Source organism: Rhea americana, unplaced genomic scaffold (genome assembly GCF_003343005.1).
Source record: "Rhea americana isolate MKP2758 unplaced genomic scaffold, rheAme1 scaffold_463, whole genome shotgun sequence".
NCBI lineage: Eukaryota > Metazoa > Chordata > Aves > Rheiformes > Rheidae > Rhea > Rhea americana.
Genome location: NW_028186605.1, coordinates 25,350 through 43,929, shown reverse-complemented (window position 1 = coordinate 43,929; position 18,580 = coordinate 25,350). Strand labels below are relative to the sequence as shown.

General features: G+C 38.0%; 1 protein-coding gene across 1 annotated transcript in view; it reads left to right on the top strand.

The window, feature by feature from the left end:
• LOC146589365 (adenylate cyclase type 2-like) overlaps positions 1 to 18,580 on the top strand; it is a gene marked incomplete at its 3' end in the record, with an annotated part of 166,108 nt that overhangs the window by 124,937 nt on the left and 22,591 nt on the right. The window contains exons 5-7 of the mRNA XM_085316348.1: positions 12,084 to 12,232; positions 13,099 to 13,210; positions 13,568 to 13,695. Coding sequence (XP_085172474.1) covers positions 12,084 to 12,232; positions 13,099 to 13,210; positions 13,568 to 13,695 — 389 coding nt within the window. The remainder of the gene's footprint in view (positions 1 to 12,083; positions 12,233 to 13,098; positions 13,211 to 13,567; positions 13,696 to 18,580) is intronic.

Here is an 18,580-nt window from a genome sequence, read left to right as displayed (position 1 = left end):
AAAAAAAAAAAACAAAAAAAAAAGAGAGAGAGAGAGAGAGAAATGAGAAACAGCCTACCTGCTACCAGCCTCTGGACAGTCCTTGCGAAGTAGGATGCATTCTGAAGCAGCACTTCTGAAAGTGCTGAAAGAGGAGAGGTGAAGTCAAGTCTCTGTGCTMCCAGCCTTTGAGGAGGAGGAACTGCTCAGGGAGCTGAGACTGTCTTTGCCTATGGCAACTACAATCATGATGGGAGGTGTCATTTACACCTGTATGGGCTGCGTAAGTGTAGTGGTAGAGAATGGTCTGTTATGGAATATGATGGGTGTGAACAGAAGCGTGAACATAAGAGGTTATAAAAGGTTAAAATTTTAAACCACATTCTTTTTCCAAACAACTGATCTGAGAAGTTCTGTGAGGAAAAGTAAGTCTTGAGTCAGTCCTGCACATTGCATGTGAGCATCCCTACAAGGACAAAATTATTTAAAAAAAAAAGAGAGAGAGAGAGAGAGAAGAGAGAGAGAGAGAGAGAGAGAGAACCACAATAGTAACATTAACTTTAAAAAAAAAGGAACTACATAAAAATCAGGAAGCTAATTGAAAGTAGCATTTAGAGGACAACTTGAAAATTGAAAAGGCAGGCAAAAGACATTAAGACTATTGAAACCAACACATGATAGGCTTAGAGCACAGGTATAATATTTATTTTAAAGATGCTAGAGAGACTGTAAGCAAAATTATTGAAGACCAGAGTAAAAGAGATTGCTAGGAATAAAAAGCATTAGAAAAGGCACTGCATCTGAAAAATCTTTTATTTTTGCTATTCTGAACAAGTTGCTCCTCCAAAATTTTTTGCATGCCTTGTGGTGATTTTCTACTCTTCTCTATTTTCCGTGTTTGGAAAAAATGTCATTTTTGGAGGATTTTCTTTATCCAGTGAGAGATGTGATTCTTTAGAAATGCTTTAGTCAGAGTAGATCCTGTTATTTTCCTTTCATCCCAACTCCAAGCTATATTGGCCACTGTGGTTTTCCAAATACAAGACAACTGAGAGCATAACTTGATTTTGTTAAGTCCCCTTAGCTTTACAGGTCACTTCTGGTTTTGCACATGAGTCAGTCTGTCCCAGATACCTTGAAGAGTGCCTTTACAGAATTGAAAGGCTCCCTGGGGCAGCCCAAGGTAGGTAGGCTTTGACAACTAGGACTACTTTGCTTTTTTAAATTAATTAAGTAGAGAAGTCTTCATGTTCATATGATTATGTTTAACTAATATTATCCACACTGACAACATTGGAAAACACAATTGCAGTAAGTAGATTTAATCCAGATGGCTAACTCCTGATCTGTGATTTTGCAATTTAGAGATTGCTGGGCCAAATCTGTCTGCAAAGAATGGAATTTTAAATTAATGACTCCATATTATCTGCATATTTACAAACAAAATTTGCACTGATACTTTTCCTTCATTTTTCCTTCAATCTTCTAGTTTGTTTTAAAATATAGTCTTGCATGGTCAATGTGCATTTGATTTTTAGTGCCATGGGTAGCAAAATAGGTACAGCTTGTTATAGTATAAAAATAGAAAATGGAAGTGTTTATGTGCCTGGAACTATTTTTGTCACATACAAATACTCTGCAAATATGTCCAACAATATCAGCCTTTTTTAACGCTCTAACAGGATAATTTCAACAAAATCATAAATTTTTATTTTCTATACATGTTCTTTATGTGGAAGACTAATTTTTTTTTTACTCTATTAATATATGCTTTTCTAATGAGAGTTGATTGCTTATCTTGTGGGTCTCTGTAAGAGACTTTCCATTTTCTCATTCTGTGCAAGCTGTAGAAATAATTTTTCTTTCTTTATATGTATTTTCTAGAATTGTTATAGATTAGTGCATTCATCTTCAATGAGTTTGAGGAACAAATGATATACCATAACCCAATTTAGAATCAGCAGCAGCTGAATAACACATTACTATTAGCTGAAATCTCATTAATTTTGCATATAGAAAGCAATTAAATATTATTGTTGTTATTAATGATTTTGTTTAAACTCTATAGAAGGATTCTCAATGATGTCAATAGACTATCATTAAAGGGCTGTGTAATGCTATTAATAGATATACTGTAACTTATTCACACAAATCATTGTATCAGTTTCTTCCTAGATTTTTTTTAACATTGAGTCAAAATTAATATCCAGCCTGTCAAAGACATAAGTACATTGTTGCATAGTATTGCATATATTAGCATTTTAAAGATATAACTGACTGAAAATGAATTAGTTGGTAAGTATGAACAGGATGAATGAAGATGCAGCTAAGAATAAAGGAAGTGGCAGTGTTATAGTTTAATGAATTTCTAATGCATTAGGAATGCAAAATACATATGCAGTAGGTGAATCTCAGAAAACTCTGATGAAATCTAAGTAGAACTGCAGATGTTTAGGATTGCTTGATATGCAGATAGATGTAGGATCTGCAAAATTTATGATTTACTATCAGGGACATATTTAAGAAAAGATCAAGTCAGCTTGATGCTTGTTGAAATTTTGGTAAAAATACCAAGTGTGTGTTACAAATATGTGAAGGAAAATAGAACAGTCATCCATTTTGAGGAAGAGTGACTTTTCCCAATTATGATATGTATGTTGAAGCTATGTGACAAGCCTCTGCCTCTGTTAGTACTGGTGATGGTTTACAGTGATTTCCAGAAGGAACATGCTTTTTTTCGTATTAGTAAGAGTAAAGTAAGTGATCCAAGTCTCAGTGACAAGATGAAAAATCCAACACAATGGAAATGGGTAAGGACTGCTAACCTTTTGGGACCTTATGTAAGCAAGGAGACAGGATGACTGGGTGGTTAAACGGTGGACTGCAGAGAGCCATGAGAAAGGGTGGACCTGTAACAGGCAGAAGATGAGTTGAATCTGGTGAAAGTAGATTGAAAGTTTTCAGAAGAGATTCAACATCCTTTCACCCTCCCAAGTGGTATTAAAATGTTGTTCCATTCATTAACATCACTGTTAAAACCAAGTGAGTCTTACCAGTATTCACCAAAGGCTTTCTCAGCTTTAGATTCATAGCCTGAGTAATGCTGCACTGAGACTCACATCACTTAGTTTGTTCTTACTTCATGAATAACTCAATTTCTTAGTCTGAAAGGGCCCCTATATTCATATAGTTTATTCAGGTGCCCAATGGAAAGGATTTTATTTGGTAGGTTTGGCACTGGGGACATTCTGGCATCAGCTGAAGAGTGAGCACGGAGGCAGCAACTTTTGAGCCACTGCCTGAGTTAACACGAATGCACCTCCGTGAAAGATGCACTGTTGAGCAGGCTGGCAAGCTACATCAGGACTGCTATAATTCCCAATTTTGTGGTAATTATCGCTGGTGCAGTATTGCTTTTCTGAGCCCATTGCTGCATTGCCACATCTGTCATATGTTTGATACCTCTATGCAGAGCAATCTCTAGGCAGAAGAATATGCTAGCTATTATTCTAACATTTGAGTGGAAGCTATTTATCAACCATGAAATATGTAAAAGTCCTAGGCACAATAATTTGTTGTGGAGCATGCACCATCCCAGTGTATAAAGTGCTATTCACAGAAGTGCTTTAGTGTTGTGTAGGATGCAACAGCATGGAGACCTTTCAGCTTTTGTGGTGGGCTTTATGCAACCAAAATTATATCTATAAAGAAATTTTCTTTGTTATATAAGGTAGTAATAATGTTCCAGCCTGAAACATATTAAACAAAGTGGGTTTTGATCTCAATTTATGCATAAAATAAAGCCTTAGGGGGGAAGTGTGCAAATGTTGTTTTATGTACATTTCTAGAAGGTAAAAAGAATTCTGAAAGATTAATTTTACTAAAATTCAGAAGGTGCAGGATTTCTGTTTTGTGTCTTACTTTGCAGTAGCCAGATATATTTGTTTATGAAATAACATGGATTTGGAGAGTAGGGCCAATTGTTACAGTAAATTTATTTTCCTTGCTTCTTCATAAAAAGTGGTTTTGGCTAATGTTTGGAAATAACAACTGTGTTTACTATTTCTTTATGCAGTATAGTTTGGGCCTCAACTTTTGATGTAGCCCCTCCCTTTCCTGTTGACCATGTTAAAAAAAAATCAGATTTAGGTATGTAAAGGTATTTTAAATCTGGCCAATTGGCACAGACGTTTCTTCTGCCTGTCTAGCATAGATAACCTTAATCTATCACACTGGAGATGCATCACTTGTCACTGGTATTCCAGTTCCTCTTGGGCCGTATTTTCTTCCTTCCTATTTACTCCCTTCTTCTGCATTGGAAGCAGAAGCATGAAAATACTATGTTGCATACCCTGGTGGATTGCTGTACTACTTGAATGGAAATAGTACATCTGGGGAGCCATCCTTTCAACATGTTGGTGTGAGATGCCAGAAACAAGCATCTGAGGACTGCAAACACAAATCTACAGATTAGGAAGTTAGCTGAAACCAGCAGAGAAAGTTATTGCTAATGTCACCTTACTGTTGAAAGAAAAACAAGGTTTGAAGAAGATGTGCTGGAAGATATGAGGTGACTAGTCTGGAAGGCTGTTTCTGCCCTGAATGCAAAGACTTAGAAGAGCTGGAGGGTGGCCAGAGAAGGATGGACTTGGTGCACTGAAAAAGCTGCCAGTATTTTGGCATACAGTGTCAGATCATAGTTCCAGGCTTCTTTGGAGATTAAACAAGGATAAGGATACAGGAGAACAGCAGCTATGAATCATACCAGCCAGAAAAAATGCAGACCTCTATCTGTAAAGTGTTAAACAAAAATTGCCTTGTTTATTTGTGATGTCATTCCTTTAATAGCAGTTTTTATGGACTAAAAGTAGTCTTTTGCAATGAAAGCTTTGCTTGTGTCGCCTGAGCATGAAAAGAACCTTTCGCTGCCAAATCATTTCTAGAATTTGCTCAGTGTGTGAGCTGCAAACCTGGCAAGAGTAAGTTTAACTATAAAGGCTTTACCTTGCTGGATCACTGAGAAAGTTTGTTCAAACTTTAGACCACGCTTGTCTTGATGGAGCAAGATTTATGTAGGTTCGAGAGTGGAATAGTTTCCAGAAGACACCAAAAGCTGCCAATCTTAAAAAAATTCATTATATTTATGGCATAGAAATATTAATTAGCATAAGTTAACTCTTTAATCAAGGAAATTTCAGGATTGCTGTTTAAACAGAGGAAATACAAGACTTGGGGAAAAATGCTCACTGAACCCTTGGAGGGCAGATGTTTCTCTAGCCTTCCTCTAGAAAGCCCTTCTTGTTCAACAACTTCCAGTGACTTCCACCACTGAAACAACCCCAGGGAGTCCTCTGGGAAATCTTCTTCTTGTTACTTTGATGCTTGATTGACAACTGACACTTCAGAAGGCATTTAAGCTGTACTAGAGCATTGCTTGTGCTCTCTTCCTGCTTTTCCCATCCTGTCTCCCAAAAGGTTTCTTCTGCTGCATGTCTCCCTGGCTGTCATTGAGATGGTTCCACTTGACGCAGAGTTCAACATAGGGAGAAAAATAGGTAGTTTTTCTTTCTTACCTTCCAGTCACACCTTAAGAATCAAAATTTTGAATACTGAGACTGTAAAGTGCAAACAAACAAGTTACCTAGTTACCTGATCCAAACTAAATATATAAGACAGTTCTCTATGGGAGGGCTATGATTCCTCCAAGAACAGTGATGTCTATTTAGCACCTCTGTGGAATCTTGGCAATATTTAGAGCTTGCACGTTGCTAAGCTGTGCTGAATGTGGTAGTGCAAGTGCTACTGAATACACCTATGAGGCTGTCTCTTAGTGATGATAACATCAATATTATAATATTGATTATAATATTGATATATTGATAATAAAAATAAAAGAGTATATTTTATAGTATTTCTTACTGTGTCTGAAAAAATTCAGAAGACATTTTTTGCCATTTTCTTCAAAATTATGTAATGCAAATGAAAGGAGAAAGTAATATTGCGGTAACAAACAAGCACGTATTTCGTAACCTTTGTTAATATCATTCAGAAAGAGTTTTACAGCAGGAAAGTAAGTATCACCAAAAGAGAACTGGAACAGTAGCCTAGATTAAAGACATGAAATTTAAGTTCTTTCTCCAATCCCAGGAATTATGGTTCCAGTGTGCGAAACAGTCAACATTATATGCTTCATATTGCTGAAGTTTCAATGATAAATAATAACTTATGATCTTGTGAATTACATGCTAAAACTTACATATACTCAAAAAAATGAATGTTATTCATAATTATCTTCTGATTTCCTTTATTTTTTTCTCTTTGAACATCCTCATTGTCAGCATGTTTTTGTGATGGATGGGTGTAATAATCTATGTTTGAAGGCTACTAGTGTTTCAAAATTGATCAAATTAAATAAAAGAATGGGATATATTCTTGATGTTGTTTGTTGAAAATTATCTAAAAGGATGCTAAGTAAAGAATTCACATTTCATTTTCAAATTTTTCAAAACATTGATAATTATTTAAGTACATTAATTATGGAATGCATTTAATTCATTAATGGTATATTTTTCATTATTTGCAAAAATCAGCCCGCTACAGCTTCAGTTTTTGTTTTTACAACATATATAATCCATATTCAGAGGTATAAATGTGCTGACATCAATGTGAAAACAATGWTTCTAAAGTAAAAGAAATAAACCCTGAAATTAGTAAGAATTAAACACATTTGAAATCTCTCAATGCACGAGGCTTTTCTGGCCTAGTCGCACAAAAGAACAAAACAGGACCCAACTTTTCTTTTGTTGACAGACATTCTTACATCATCTGCACGGGATTGTGCCTCCCATGGAAAAGAACAGGGAGCAAAGCAGTCCTTTGTGCAGGAGTCCAGCGTTTAGGGAATTCACACAAAATGTTGCAGAGAGAGGAAATCTTGCTTCAGTTGACCACGAGCCGGCAGTGTGCCCTTGTGGCCAAGAAGGCCAAGAACATCCGGGGTTKCATTAGGAAGAGCACTGCCAGCAGGTGGAGGGAGGTGATCTTYGCCCTCTCCTCAGGCCTGGCGGGGCCACGTCCGGAGCGCTGTCTGGCTCCCCARTGCGAGAGAGGCATAGAGCTCCTGGAGCAAGTCCAGCAAAGGGCTACCAAGATGAGGAAGGGACTGGAGCATCTCTCATAGGAGGAAAGGCTGAGAGAGCTGAGACTGTTCATCCTGGAGAGGAGAGRGCTCGGGGCATCTCACCWAGGTGTGTAAATATCTGAAGGGAGGGTGCAGAGAGGACGGGAGCAGACCCTTTTCAGTGGTGCCCTGCAACAGGGTTAGGGCAACGGGCACAAACAAACACAAAACTTCTGCCTGCACCTAAGGGAAACCTCCTTTACTGTGAAGGTGACTGAGCACTGGAAGAGGTTTCTCAGAGAGCTCGTGGAGTTTCTGCCCGTGGAGAGACTCAAAGGCTGTTTGCATAGGGTCCTGGGCAGCCTGCTTTAAGTGACCGTGCTTAGTCAGGCCGGTTGGGCTAGACCTGTGGAGAGACTCAAAGGCTGTCTGCATAGGGTCCTGGGCAACCTGCTTTAGGTGACCGTGCTTGGTCAGACCGGTTGGGTTAGACCATCTCCAGAGTCCCTGCCAACTTCAACCATTCTATGTGTCTATGATTCTGTGATTATTTACCCATTTCATCTGGGAGAAAATCAGCTTCACCGGAAAAGATTGTCGGGGTCTACCTCCAAAATAACCTCATCCTCACAGATAAGCATTTTTCCCTGGGGACAGGAAGAGAGAGGAGATTTCTTTTGGCAGCGAATTGGTTTGAACTTTAGTCACTTGCAGACATTGTATGTTGTACATTTTCTAACCTCTGGATTGTTAGTAAAAATGTGGCAACTACTTTTGTGTTCATTAAGTCAAATATCCTGTTTCTGCAGCATTTGAAGCTACAACTCTGTAATGGGCTGATGTTACAGGTTATAAATAGAAGTGGGCTGCAATAGTGGTCATGTGGAGGTCACGGACTGCCCTGTGGCTGTCAAAACCAGCTCAAGCCTGCCCTGAGGTACATGAAAACAAAAATGTAAAGAAACCATTGTGTGCAAAAACTTAACCATCACGCACCATAACTATGCAGAGTTATGCACAGTGCCTGCAGTTATGTGCCTGCAGAAAGGCACACTGCACCCCTGCACAAACATAGTTCAGAAAAGCACTGACATCCCCTAGGGGCTGGAGACACACTTTTTGTAGGTGGACACTCTGTGCTAAATCGGAGGTACCTACACCCAAGTGGGGACTGTGGACTGTGCCAACCCATGCTGGATCAGGGACATTCCTGAAGGACTGCAATGCATTGGCACTCTGGAGCAGGCCACTGAGGAACATGGCAGCAAAAACCATTAAGCATAAAGCAGCAGAAACCATCACAAATACCACTTCAGCTTACTACACCACCTGTCACCTTGGTGCTGGAATTTTGATGGACTCTGTCTATCTAGCACAAAAGCAAAAATAAGGAAAGTTGAGATTAAGAGGTGTGTGTGTGTATTTGGGGGGGGGGGATTAAATGTTTGTGCAAGTGTTCATTTACATGTTAGTTTTCTTCTTTTTTCTCAGTACCAAAATCAGTGATGGGAGGTCTGTGTTGGTTGGCAGCAAAATAACTCAAGTAAAATTCCCTGACTCTAGACAGGTTCTCAAGCAGATAGAGATGCCTCCTTTGCAGCCCAGAGCCAAACACCTAATGTTTTTGAGCAATACCTTTTTCTAGGCATTTTCTGCACATGTAGCCTTTTCTTTCAGCTCTAATTCTTGTTAATCCCATTTTTTAGGATTCTTGTTTTCTATATGAATCGTACACACCATCTTAGTGCCTATTCTTTTGGAGTCTGGCTTTTCCTAGGTGACAAGGCATGTGGAAATCAGGTATATACCACCTCAGTCTTTCTGTGGATTGTGCCTCAAGTTTATGTCTGCATCTTTGTATACCTAAATAAATACCTTGGAAAGCACTTTTGAAAATTTTACATGTAGTAACACTGAAAAATTACTTAGGAGTTTTAGAAAAGAAAACTAAGATATTTCTGCARACTAACTCTTGCGATGATTTAGAGTAAATTATTGTTTGCATAGTGAAACCTAGTAATGTGCATTCATGGATGGTATACCATTTGTAGTGTAATGTTATTGAGTTTTTTCTGACCAGCTTCCTTAAAATAAAGATAAATTATTTTTGAATTTCTCTTTTTCAAGTTTATTTTCCTCTGAGAGCATAGTTTTTCATTTAAAACTTTTCAGATTTAGTAGCTAGCAAACGTAATTGAAGTTTATGGCTAAAGAACAGCTGAGAAATTTCTGCAAGGYATGTATTATATGAATAAACAAAAGAGAAGAAAAGGATTTAATGCAAATCATAATTGTTCCCTTTTATTTAGAGCTTTGTAAGGAAACAAAAGGGCTACTTTATAAATTCAGTAAGAGCGTATACCCTCTAGAGACCTCCTTGCTCTTTGATTTCTACCTAAATGAGTCAGCTTTCTCTTTTTTCAAGGCTAGGAAGTGATTTATGGAACAAGTGGAGATGCTTAGCTCTATTGATTAAAAAGATGTTAAAATATACAGCTTACATCATTAAAATTCATCACCACTCTTTTGCAAGAAGTAGGACAGATTCTTTACTGTAGGTTCACTTTTCATTTATTTATGGATGAAGCAAATTTCTTGAACTAACTTTTACTTGAATTAATTTTTCTTGCCATTAAAATGGGCTATTGTATGGACCAAAAGTTGTTAGCTATACATACAGAGGTTAATTCAGCAGCAAAAAAGCTGAACACTGAGTATACAAAATAGTCTTTATAAACTTAAAATGAACGCATCTGTTTCTAAACAAAGCCTTGATCGGTTGTATCAAATCCTGTTCTTGCTAATAGGTCTAATAGACCTATTAAAACACTTAGTAGTCTACTTGAGTAGACCTTGACTGCARCTGACTTCCCAGCTTCCTCATGGAGCTTCCTCATCACGACGGCCTTGCCTGATGATCTGGACTCCTTGCTGACCCTGGCTGCCATCCCCAGGCCTGCCTGGCTCAGCTTGCTCATGTACTGCAGGACTGGGCCCTGGCTGGTGAGGCCCTGAGTTCTGCCTGCTCTGCCTTAACACTTGATTCTTGGCTCCCCTTCGCCTTGAGAAGAGCTGGCCATTGTAGGTCCCAGACACCTACCATGCATCTTGTACAAAAAGAAACGTGTGTATATATATATATGTATGTATATACACATACACATATATACASATATACACATATATATACATATATATTCACATGGGAGTTCATATTCATTAGCTGTAAGAGGGTGATGTTCTCATTCACGCATATGTGCTTTATTTTTCTGATTCTGATAACAGCTTCTAGCTTCAGCAGCCTTGAAACTTCACTTAAATGGTCACAAAGACTCTTCATCAAATAAATTGACACACTGCTCAAGTTGCCCATTTGAGAACTGTTATCTTAACATGGTTGTAAGGCTTTGTATAATACCCTTGTATGTCTTACATGTCTTATGTCTTGAATATCAAATGCAGTTTTGGCAGAAGTCTGGTAAAATAATCTACGTAATTCATGGAAAATGATGACAAGTAAATCAGTTTGGACACGTGCATTTGGGAGAGCAGTAACTCAAGTCACAATTCAACTGATACCACTGAAAATCTTCAGTTCCAAAATCTAGGGAAGATGACTACTCACAAGCTATGGTTGGATCCTAATGTGCATGTTCAGAGAAGAAAGGAATACTTAACCCTGCAGTGTTGACAGAGGATAAGACATCGTTTTCAGTATGGATCTTGTGCTCTGCCTTTTAAGCTCTAGGTCTCAAAGATCTTGGCTACGATGTTGAGTGGTGAGGGGAAAGCATAGCTCTAGATAATGCTGATGGTCAGGAAATACTTAGTCTCATGTGCATGACCTTTTGTGGCTGTAAGGTAATATTGGTAATAGATATAGATATAGATAGATAAAGTGTAATATTTGGTTTGATACTGCTTCATGGTGAAATGGTGATTGCAAGGGTGGCTGAAGCATTTACCTGTAACTGGACCTGGTGGGTTACTTTGCAGTGTGCTCCACCGGTTGCAGTTCTCTAAAGCCACCTCTGGTTGTAATCCTTCTCTTGTACGATGGAAAAGGTGGAAGAAAAACATTCCTCTGGGTTGGAGATTTAATTTATTGAATAATTTCATCAGGAAGTTTTTGCAGAATGGGATAATCATCTGGCCTGGAGAGAAAAAGAAGGGAAAATATCCTGCGTTTCATCCAGCCATCAACAAAGCAAGGGCATTCTGGTTTCATTTTCCTCTTCTGATTTTCTTGCTCATAGCTTTTATTCTGTGTCCTGCAAAAAACTTTATCTTTCTTAAAACCTTTTGTTGTTCCTCTCTTTGAAGGCAAACAACCCTTTGCCTGCCTCTCTGGTTTCAAAGGCATAAGTGGCAGCCTGGACCCTGAGGGTCCCCATCACTGTGTGACAAGCATCTTAGGAAGCCATTTGCTAGCTTGTGTTAATATGATACTACGTGATACAATAGGAGCACAGTAGCATGAAATTGGAGCTGAAAGCACTCACCTCTTTGTTAACTAATTAATGATAATTATTAACAATTATTAACACTTGTTAATAATTATCATTATTTAGGTACTAAAAATACAGCAACTTTCTGTTTGAACTTGCAGAGTAAGCTGTCATGATAGAAAAAAAAAACGCAAAGAAACTGCGTTTTGCCAGCATTCTTTATAGTTAGCAAAATATTTCCACCAAGGACAAGCAGACTATATTAAATTTGAAAATACATTGACTTTTTTTGGCATATACCTGCTAAACTGCCTATAAATACTACATTAATCTTTCAGTTCAGGAAATATTCTTTGCAGTTAGAATGTGTCAAACCTGAGACCAGAGCACTAGGAAAACAGTGCATCTTTTATTTAATTCTTGCCTCAAAGAACCGTTCTAGCATGTTCACAAAAGTGTGTACCTCCCACAATGTTGTTCCCTTGCTAATTTGGTTCTCCATAAAGAAAATCCAAACTTGTCACTTTAAATTTTAGGAGCGCCTCCTGCTTTCTTTACTGCCTGCTCACATTGCCATGGAAATGAAAGCAGAGATCATTCAGCGGCTGCAAGGTCCCAAGGCAGGCCAGCTGGAAAATACCAACAACTTCCACAATTTGTATGTCAAAAGGCACACCAATGTAAGGTACTGTACTGTAACAAAAGTTACTAAAAACATGAAGAAAAAGTTTGAAAAGAAAGTAAAAAGAAAGTAATTAGCAAGAGAATTGTTTTAATGAGCTTATTCAATGACTTAATGTTCAGTATCCAAAACAAGTTAATATGATGAAATGATAATTATTTAGTTATGAATTTCTAGAAATTAGAAAAAATGAGGTGTTCATCTTTGACCGCTAGTTTTGGAGACAACAAATAGCAACACACTCAGCCTGGTGAAAAAAATACCGTTTATGTCAAATATTCTTCCATCTTTTCAGATTGCTTTGCCTAGTTTCTCAATTGGAAAATGTCATTTGAATGACATTGCCAGAAATGACAGTACTAAAACAAGTATTTCAGGACTTTGGGGAAAGTTAATTTCCATTTGTGAGCACACATACTTGTTCCTTAGTCTAATTCTATGAATCCGTCTCTTCTACTTGGTGATTATCTTGTCAGGGAAACTTGAATTTAACAGTCTGAGCAGCAAGCGAATGACGACTTTGTTCTCTTCGTAGGTAAATGCAGACTGAAATGTCTGATAATGTTGATAAAATGATATTAAACAATTTGTTTACTGAACTAATTTCCATTATTATTTTGCCCGTTGTGAGCAGGAAAATGTTTATATTTTCAGAATATAGCAAATACAGGTACAGAATGTATACCTTCTATACTGAGTCAGATGAACGGGCCATTTATTTACTGCCCTACATKCAGTAGTGATTGTGCCAATTATGGGCATGATTCTGTCAAATACTCAATATCTGCTTTCAGATTTTGCTATTGATACATAAATCGAAATTCTGAGGAGGGAAATTGTAACCCAGGCTCCGTTCATTTCTGTTGCAGCATTTTGTACGCCGATATTGTGGGATTCACTCGCCTGGCCAGTGACTGCTCCCCAGGGGAACTGGTGCACATGCTAAATGAGCTGTTTGGCAAATTTGATCAGATTGCAAAGGTGAGTTTCTACTGGGCTGCTATGGTTAATTTAAATATCTAACTCATGAGTCGAATCATATGAAGGCTTTTCTTTATATTAGCCTAAATTGTAATGTGTGTCAGCTATATTATTCTGAATTTGTAATTTTATTAACTAGAGTAGTTAAGAATTCTGGCTCTGATCTGAAAGTAACATTGTGTCTCCATACAAAATGCCTGGTAGCTCTTCTTTTTAAGCCAGCCAAATCCTTGTCCATTAAACAGGCTTATTGCAATGATTTTGATAATACCACTTAAGACAGCCCTTGTAATGGTAGCCCATTCATTTATGTAATTCAAGTTGAAAGTGACGATCTGACTTTGCTTTCTCCTCCAGGAAAATGAATGTATGAGAATTAAAATTCTAGGTGACTGCTATTACTGCGTGTCTGGACTTCCTATATCTCTTCAAAATCATGCCAAGAACTGTGTGAAAATGGGATTGGACATGTGTGAAGCCATTAAGTAAGCACTGAGGTTTTGTTTAAGGAACAATGTTCAACAATAAAAAATTTGTCACTTTTCTAAGTGTAGCTGTGCTTCTGGATGGAGCATTCAGAGCTGCGGTAGGTTTTGTGTCTCAGTCCAAGGTCTAAGATGGTAATCTTGATCTCAGCTGCAGTAAAAAAATGTTTTAAAGACATTGGGTTCTGCCAGGTTATCCTATCCCTGCAGTATAGAGCCATATTTGAGTTATAACCTCGTATTTTATTATTTTGAAAGAGTATTTCAGTAAAAATTGTAATGAAGGAGATAGCAAATAGAGTCGTGGGTTGTGACAAGTATGAGGAAATGCAATAGGTCATGAGGCCAGTTTTCACAGTTGTTTTATTCTAATAACAGGGTTGTTGCTGTAAGTCTAAATGAATGTAGGGGTGATGATTACAATGTTAGCAGAAAATGACCACCAGCCTTTTCAGGACAGATCTGAAACAAAATGCTGCTAGGTCTAATGTCAAACTAAGGGACACTTTCATAGACATATTAACAACTGGTTTAGGATGCTCTCCTATTTTAACCCTAAATGACAATGAAAAGTGAACATACAGAGCTTTACATCAACAGGACACTGAAAGGAATTTGGTGCACTTATTTCACTTATTTGTAAAGTAGTTGGCAGGGGGTAATCTTTTTGTTCTTTTTTTCCCCCAATAGTAAAACACAGTTTTTGAGTCAAATTCTGAATTGGTAAAGCCAAGTTGTAGGTGACTTCTACTAGAATTTAGATGATTTCTGTGAGGTTAGAGTTCGTCATTAAGGTCCTTTTTCAAGACGAGATGGCCAGTTTATGTTGTGTAGGTCAGCTTTCTGTGGTGGGATACAACATTGCATTTTTCTTCCTCTAATTATGAGATGGTAAATCTCCCAGTAGGCAATCATCCTGGACTTGAGAAGCACTGCTTTTCGTGGAGGCATGATGCTACCAGTCACCTGTTAGTCAAATGGCCCTATGATAGGCCACAGCTCCTGGCTCCTGCTGCATTTGGAGCTTAGCAGAACTCGGGACCACTTACCTCCAGAAAAAAAYAAATCTCTCTCAAGTCACCTTAAGTCCTGATCCTGCAGTGTGTTACTGAGCACGTGCACTGAAGATGTCTTGAATAGGTTGCTGATTCCTGGGCTGAGAGAGCTGTGTTCTGTTTTGCTAAATAAAAAGTAAAATGTGCAGCTCTCACTATACTTCAAGGTTAGCTTTAGTTTCTACTTTTTTGTAATTCCCTAGGACTTTCTAAAAAGTTTTTTTCAGTTAACATGTTCCAGGTGCCATTGAAAATTCTCTACTTAATCAACATTTTTTTGGATCTGTAGCTTACTTTACATGTCCCTTACTTCTGTCTCATCATGATTATGCTTATTCCATGTCTAAAACAGAAACTAGAATGAGTTATCTAAGAATCCTAATGTGATTGCTTTTGAAATAGTAGTTCTGACTTACTGCAAGTAACTGAAATAGTAACAAGAGGCTGACATGGTTGTGAAAGAGGAAAAAGAAAAAGGATTATAGCTGATGACTGAATACTGCAAGGTATCCGGAGATGCAGCCTAAGATGTACTTGAGGATTCCTCTGGCTTATTACTGAAGAGTAGATGGGCAGTGGGTAGAGGTGATTCCAATCTTTCAGATACAGGTCAGTTGGATTACAGGCAACTCTAACAGTTCTGCAGACTGTGGAACTTCAGTGGTGTCTCGCAAAAGTGCAGTTTTCCTCCCCCTCATCTCTCTTCACCAAACTGCCATCTCAATGGCACAGCACATCATGGAAATAAATTTTCTGTAAGCTAGTTGCCCTTGATAAGTTCTGCCATGAAAGTTGGACACATTTCAGTATGAAAGTACTTAAAGCTAAATGTGCCTGTCCAGAAACTTCAGCTCAGTATCCTGTACCTTATTTATTAAGCAAGGATCTGATTCTTCTACCTTATTATATAGAAAACATTTTTGAAGAAGGAGACAAAAGAATCCTCTCATTCTTTTTTTTTAATTGAAGTCAGATACTTCCATCTCTATTATTCATATCTGAAGTTCTTTTCAGATTTTAGCTGTCAAGATATAGTTAATGGTTGCTTATAGTAATTATCATAAATGTCACAAATATCTTCCTAATAGGAAACTTAAGATTCCTGTGACTAGAACCACATATTTCTAGGTCAGCCACACTGTGCAAAAAAAGCTACAGCCAGTGGCAGTCCGGATATTTGCTAGTGACCTGTWTGCTTTGTTTTTTGGAACAACGGAATTTTAGTTAGAAATCTTAATATGCTCTCCCGTAAGGCTCCATTCCAGTCATGATGATTTACATGTCACATTCACAACTGTCCAGGCAGTGAAGTAAAGGATTCCCTCAGTCTCTGTGTGTGTTTTGTGCCCTATCAGGAAATGCAAGCGTGTTCAGTAGCGTTGTTAAAGTGATTAACTAAGCAGACATACAAGAATAATTCCTCTWATTCTTAAATACTACCAGCATATATGTGTAACTGTAGTTGCAAGAGGAGGGTTTTTTTAAAGTTGCCTAGTTTTATAATTCCAGAGGAATTCCCTTATGGGTAGGTTGCTTAATGGAAATTCAGTTCTCTTCCATTTCAGGCATTCCCTGAAAGGATGTAGTATTTATGGAAACTGGGATTTAGATCTCCTTGCTCTATGGATCTTTTGTAAAACTAACCTCAGTACTGGAAAGAATGAGATTGCTGTGTTTTCTTAATTGTCTTTTCTTTACCCAAATACATTTTTACCCTACATCAYGGCCAAAGAAACCTATTTTTTGATGGTACATTGAGTACTTCTCCTTGTCAAGCATTAGATCTACAGACTTACTTCTTTCCTCTGGGGCTTTCATTGGATGATTTTCCTTTTTATTTATATATAAAAAATCAGCATCATTATAATTAAAGCTTTCTCTGACATACTCGGAATTGAAGCTAACATCCTTTCCATAGAGCAGTAAGTAAAAAAAAAAAAAAAAAAGTCTGTCCCTAAGTTCTGACTCCCCTGTCTTTTTTACCATGGCCTTGAATTGTTCCCCCCCCCCGCCTCCCAGTATTTCAGTGAAAATAAAAGCTTTCTGGCTTACATTTTAATAGCTTCAGGTGTTGTGTGATAGATGTGAGCTAACAGAATTTGCAAAGAGTCTCTGGACACCCTGTTGCTTTTCATTGGATGAAAAAAGTAGAGGTGGCTGCAAGCTCTTAGAAAAGCAATGCAAAGCCTCAGCCATAAATTGTCCTTCCCAAGGATCAAAGTGCATGATTTTACAGATCAAGATGTGATCCTTTACTTCAACTCAGAGAGCAATGTATGGGTTCCTCACACTTTGTAACTCCCCAGTTTTATTTAAAATAGCTTTCTTCTCACACTGATATCAAGTTCATGCTGAGTGATAGGGTTCTTCTTGGTAAGAGTAGGTTTATAGCCTAGAAAATTACCTTTCAGTTATATAGCACATTCTGATCTGAGTCTCTCCAGACTCTGTTCCTATATAGTCAGAATTCACAATGTCCCTGTAGACAGATGCTGGAATTACTGTAGCCTATTTACATCTCTGTGACAAATGAGGAACCTGTACTCCATGTTTTGAAATGCTTTCAAAATATTATGTCAAGTGTTCTGGCCCACAGGTGAACAAAAATTACTGATGATTAATCAACTCTGTATTTTGTTGCGTGACTGCTACATCTTTGTGTGGAGGAATTTGCTGAAATACTTCTGTGGCCTCTGGAACACTTCTGTGGCCTCTAGAACTAAAAGTAGTAATATTCCTGCTGTTGGAAGTGTGTCACTTCTTATTATATATTGGACCTACCTGTCCAAAATATCTTTCTTTTTTTTTTTCTTTTTTCTTTTTTTTTTCCAGATTAGAATGTTTCTTACATTTAGTCATGGAGGTCCAAACTGGCCTAAGTGACTGAAACGCAGCATTTTGTTCTTTAGATTCTGTGTATAGTTCTGTGTATATTTTGTTAYCAGCCAAAAGTAATTCTGGTTCCGATTCTTTTTGAGGTAGAAGAGGAATTAAACCAAATTGCCAAGTGATCTGTAGTACAAAGCTGCATTCATTCTTGTTTCCTAAGCAYGTGTAGCCTCCTTTTGAGCAATTCAGCCTCACTAGGCTAGGGATTATTTCCATTTAAACATGTGAATAGTCCCATTGATTGCCTTRGTTGCTTTACTTCTCTGCTTTATGTTGGAATAAATGCAGTCAATGTTTCTGGCAGCCTGTTTGCCCTAGAGCAGCATGCTCACCTTACCCAGCCATAGGTGTCAGTGCTGCCTGTGGTCTTGGCAGCTGGCATATCTTACCTGGGTGCTTCAAGGRTAAAGCTCATCTGTCAAAGGAAAATATGTTTCCATATGAATGYATGTGCTGTTTGTCTTCAGCCCCCATCCTATTCCCTTGTCTGCCTGGCAACTTTMTCCTTTAAACATTTCTCAGCTGTACGGATTCTCAAAGGCTGTCTTTGATTTCCTACCATGAGCTGAGTTCCATTTCAGAGGACTCAAAATGAAAGAAAATATTGGATAATGTTGTTGTACCAGTTTGAGGGTTAAGTATAAAATAAAATAAAACAAAAAAATTTTTTTTGGTATTACTTTGTTCCTGCAGGTCTGGTCCAAAAAGGTCTAAAGCTGCTGATCTGCAGGGAACTAAACTCTCAAGACACTTCCCCACTATTCAGTCCTCTCTTTTGTCTCTACTCAGCACTGATGAGGCCACATCTGGAGCACTGTGTCCRGTTCTGGGCTCCTCAGTTCAAGATATAGACCTGCTGGAGTAAGTCCAGCAAAGGGCCAGAGACAAAAAGGAACTGGAGCTTCTCTCAGTRTGAGGAGAGGCTGAGAGCACTGGGACTG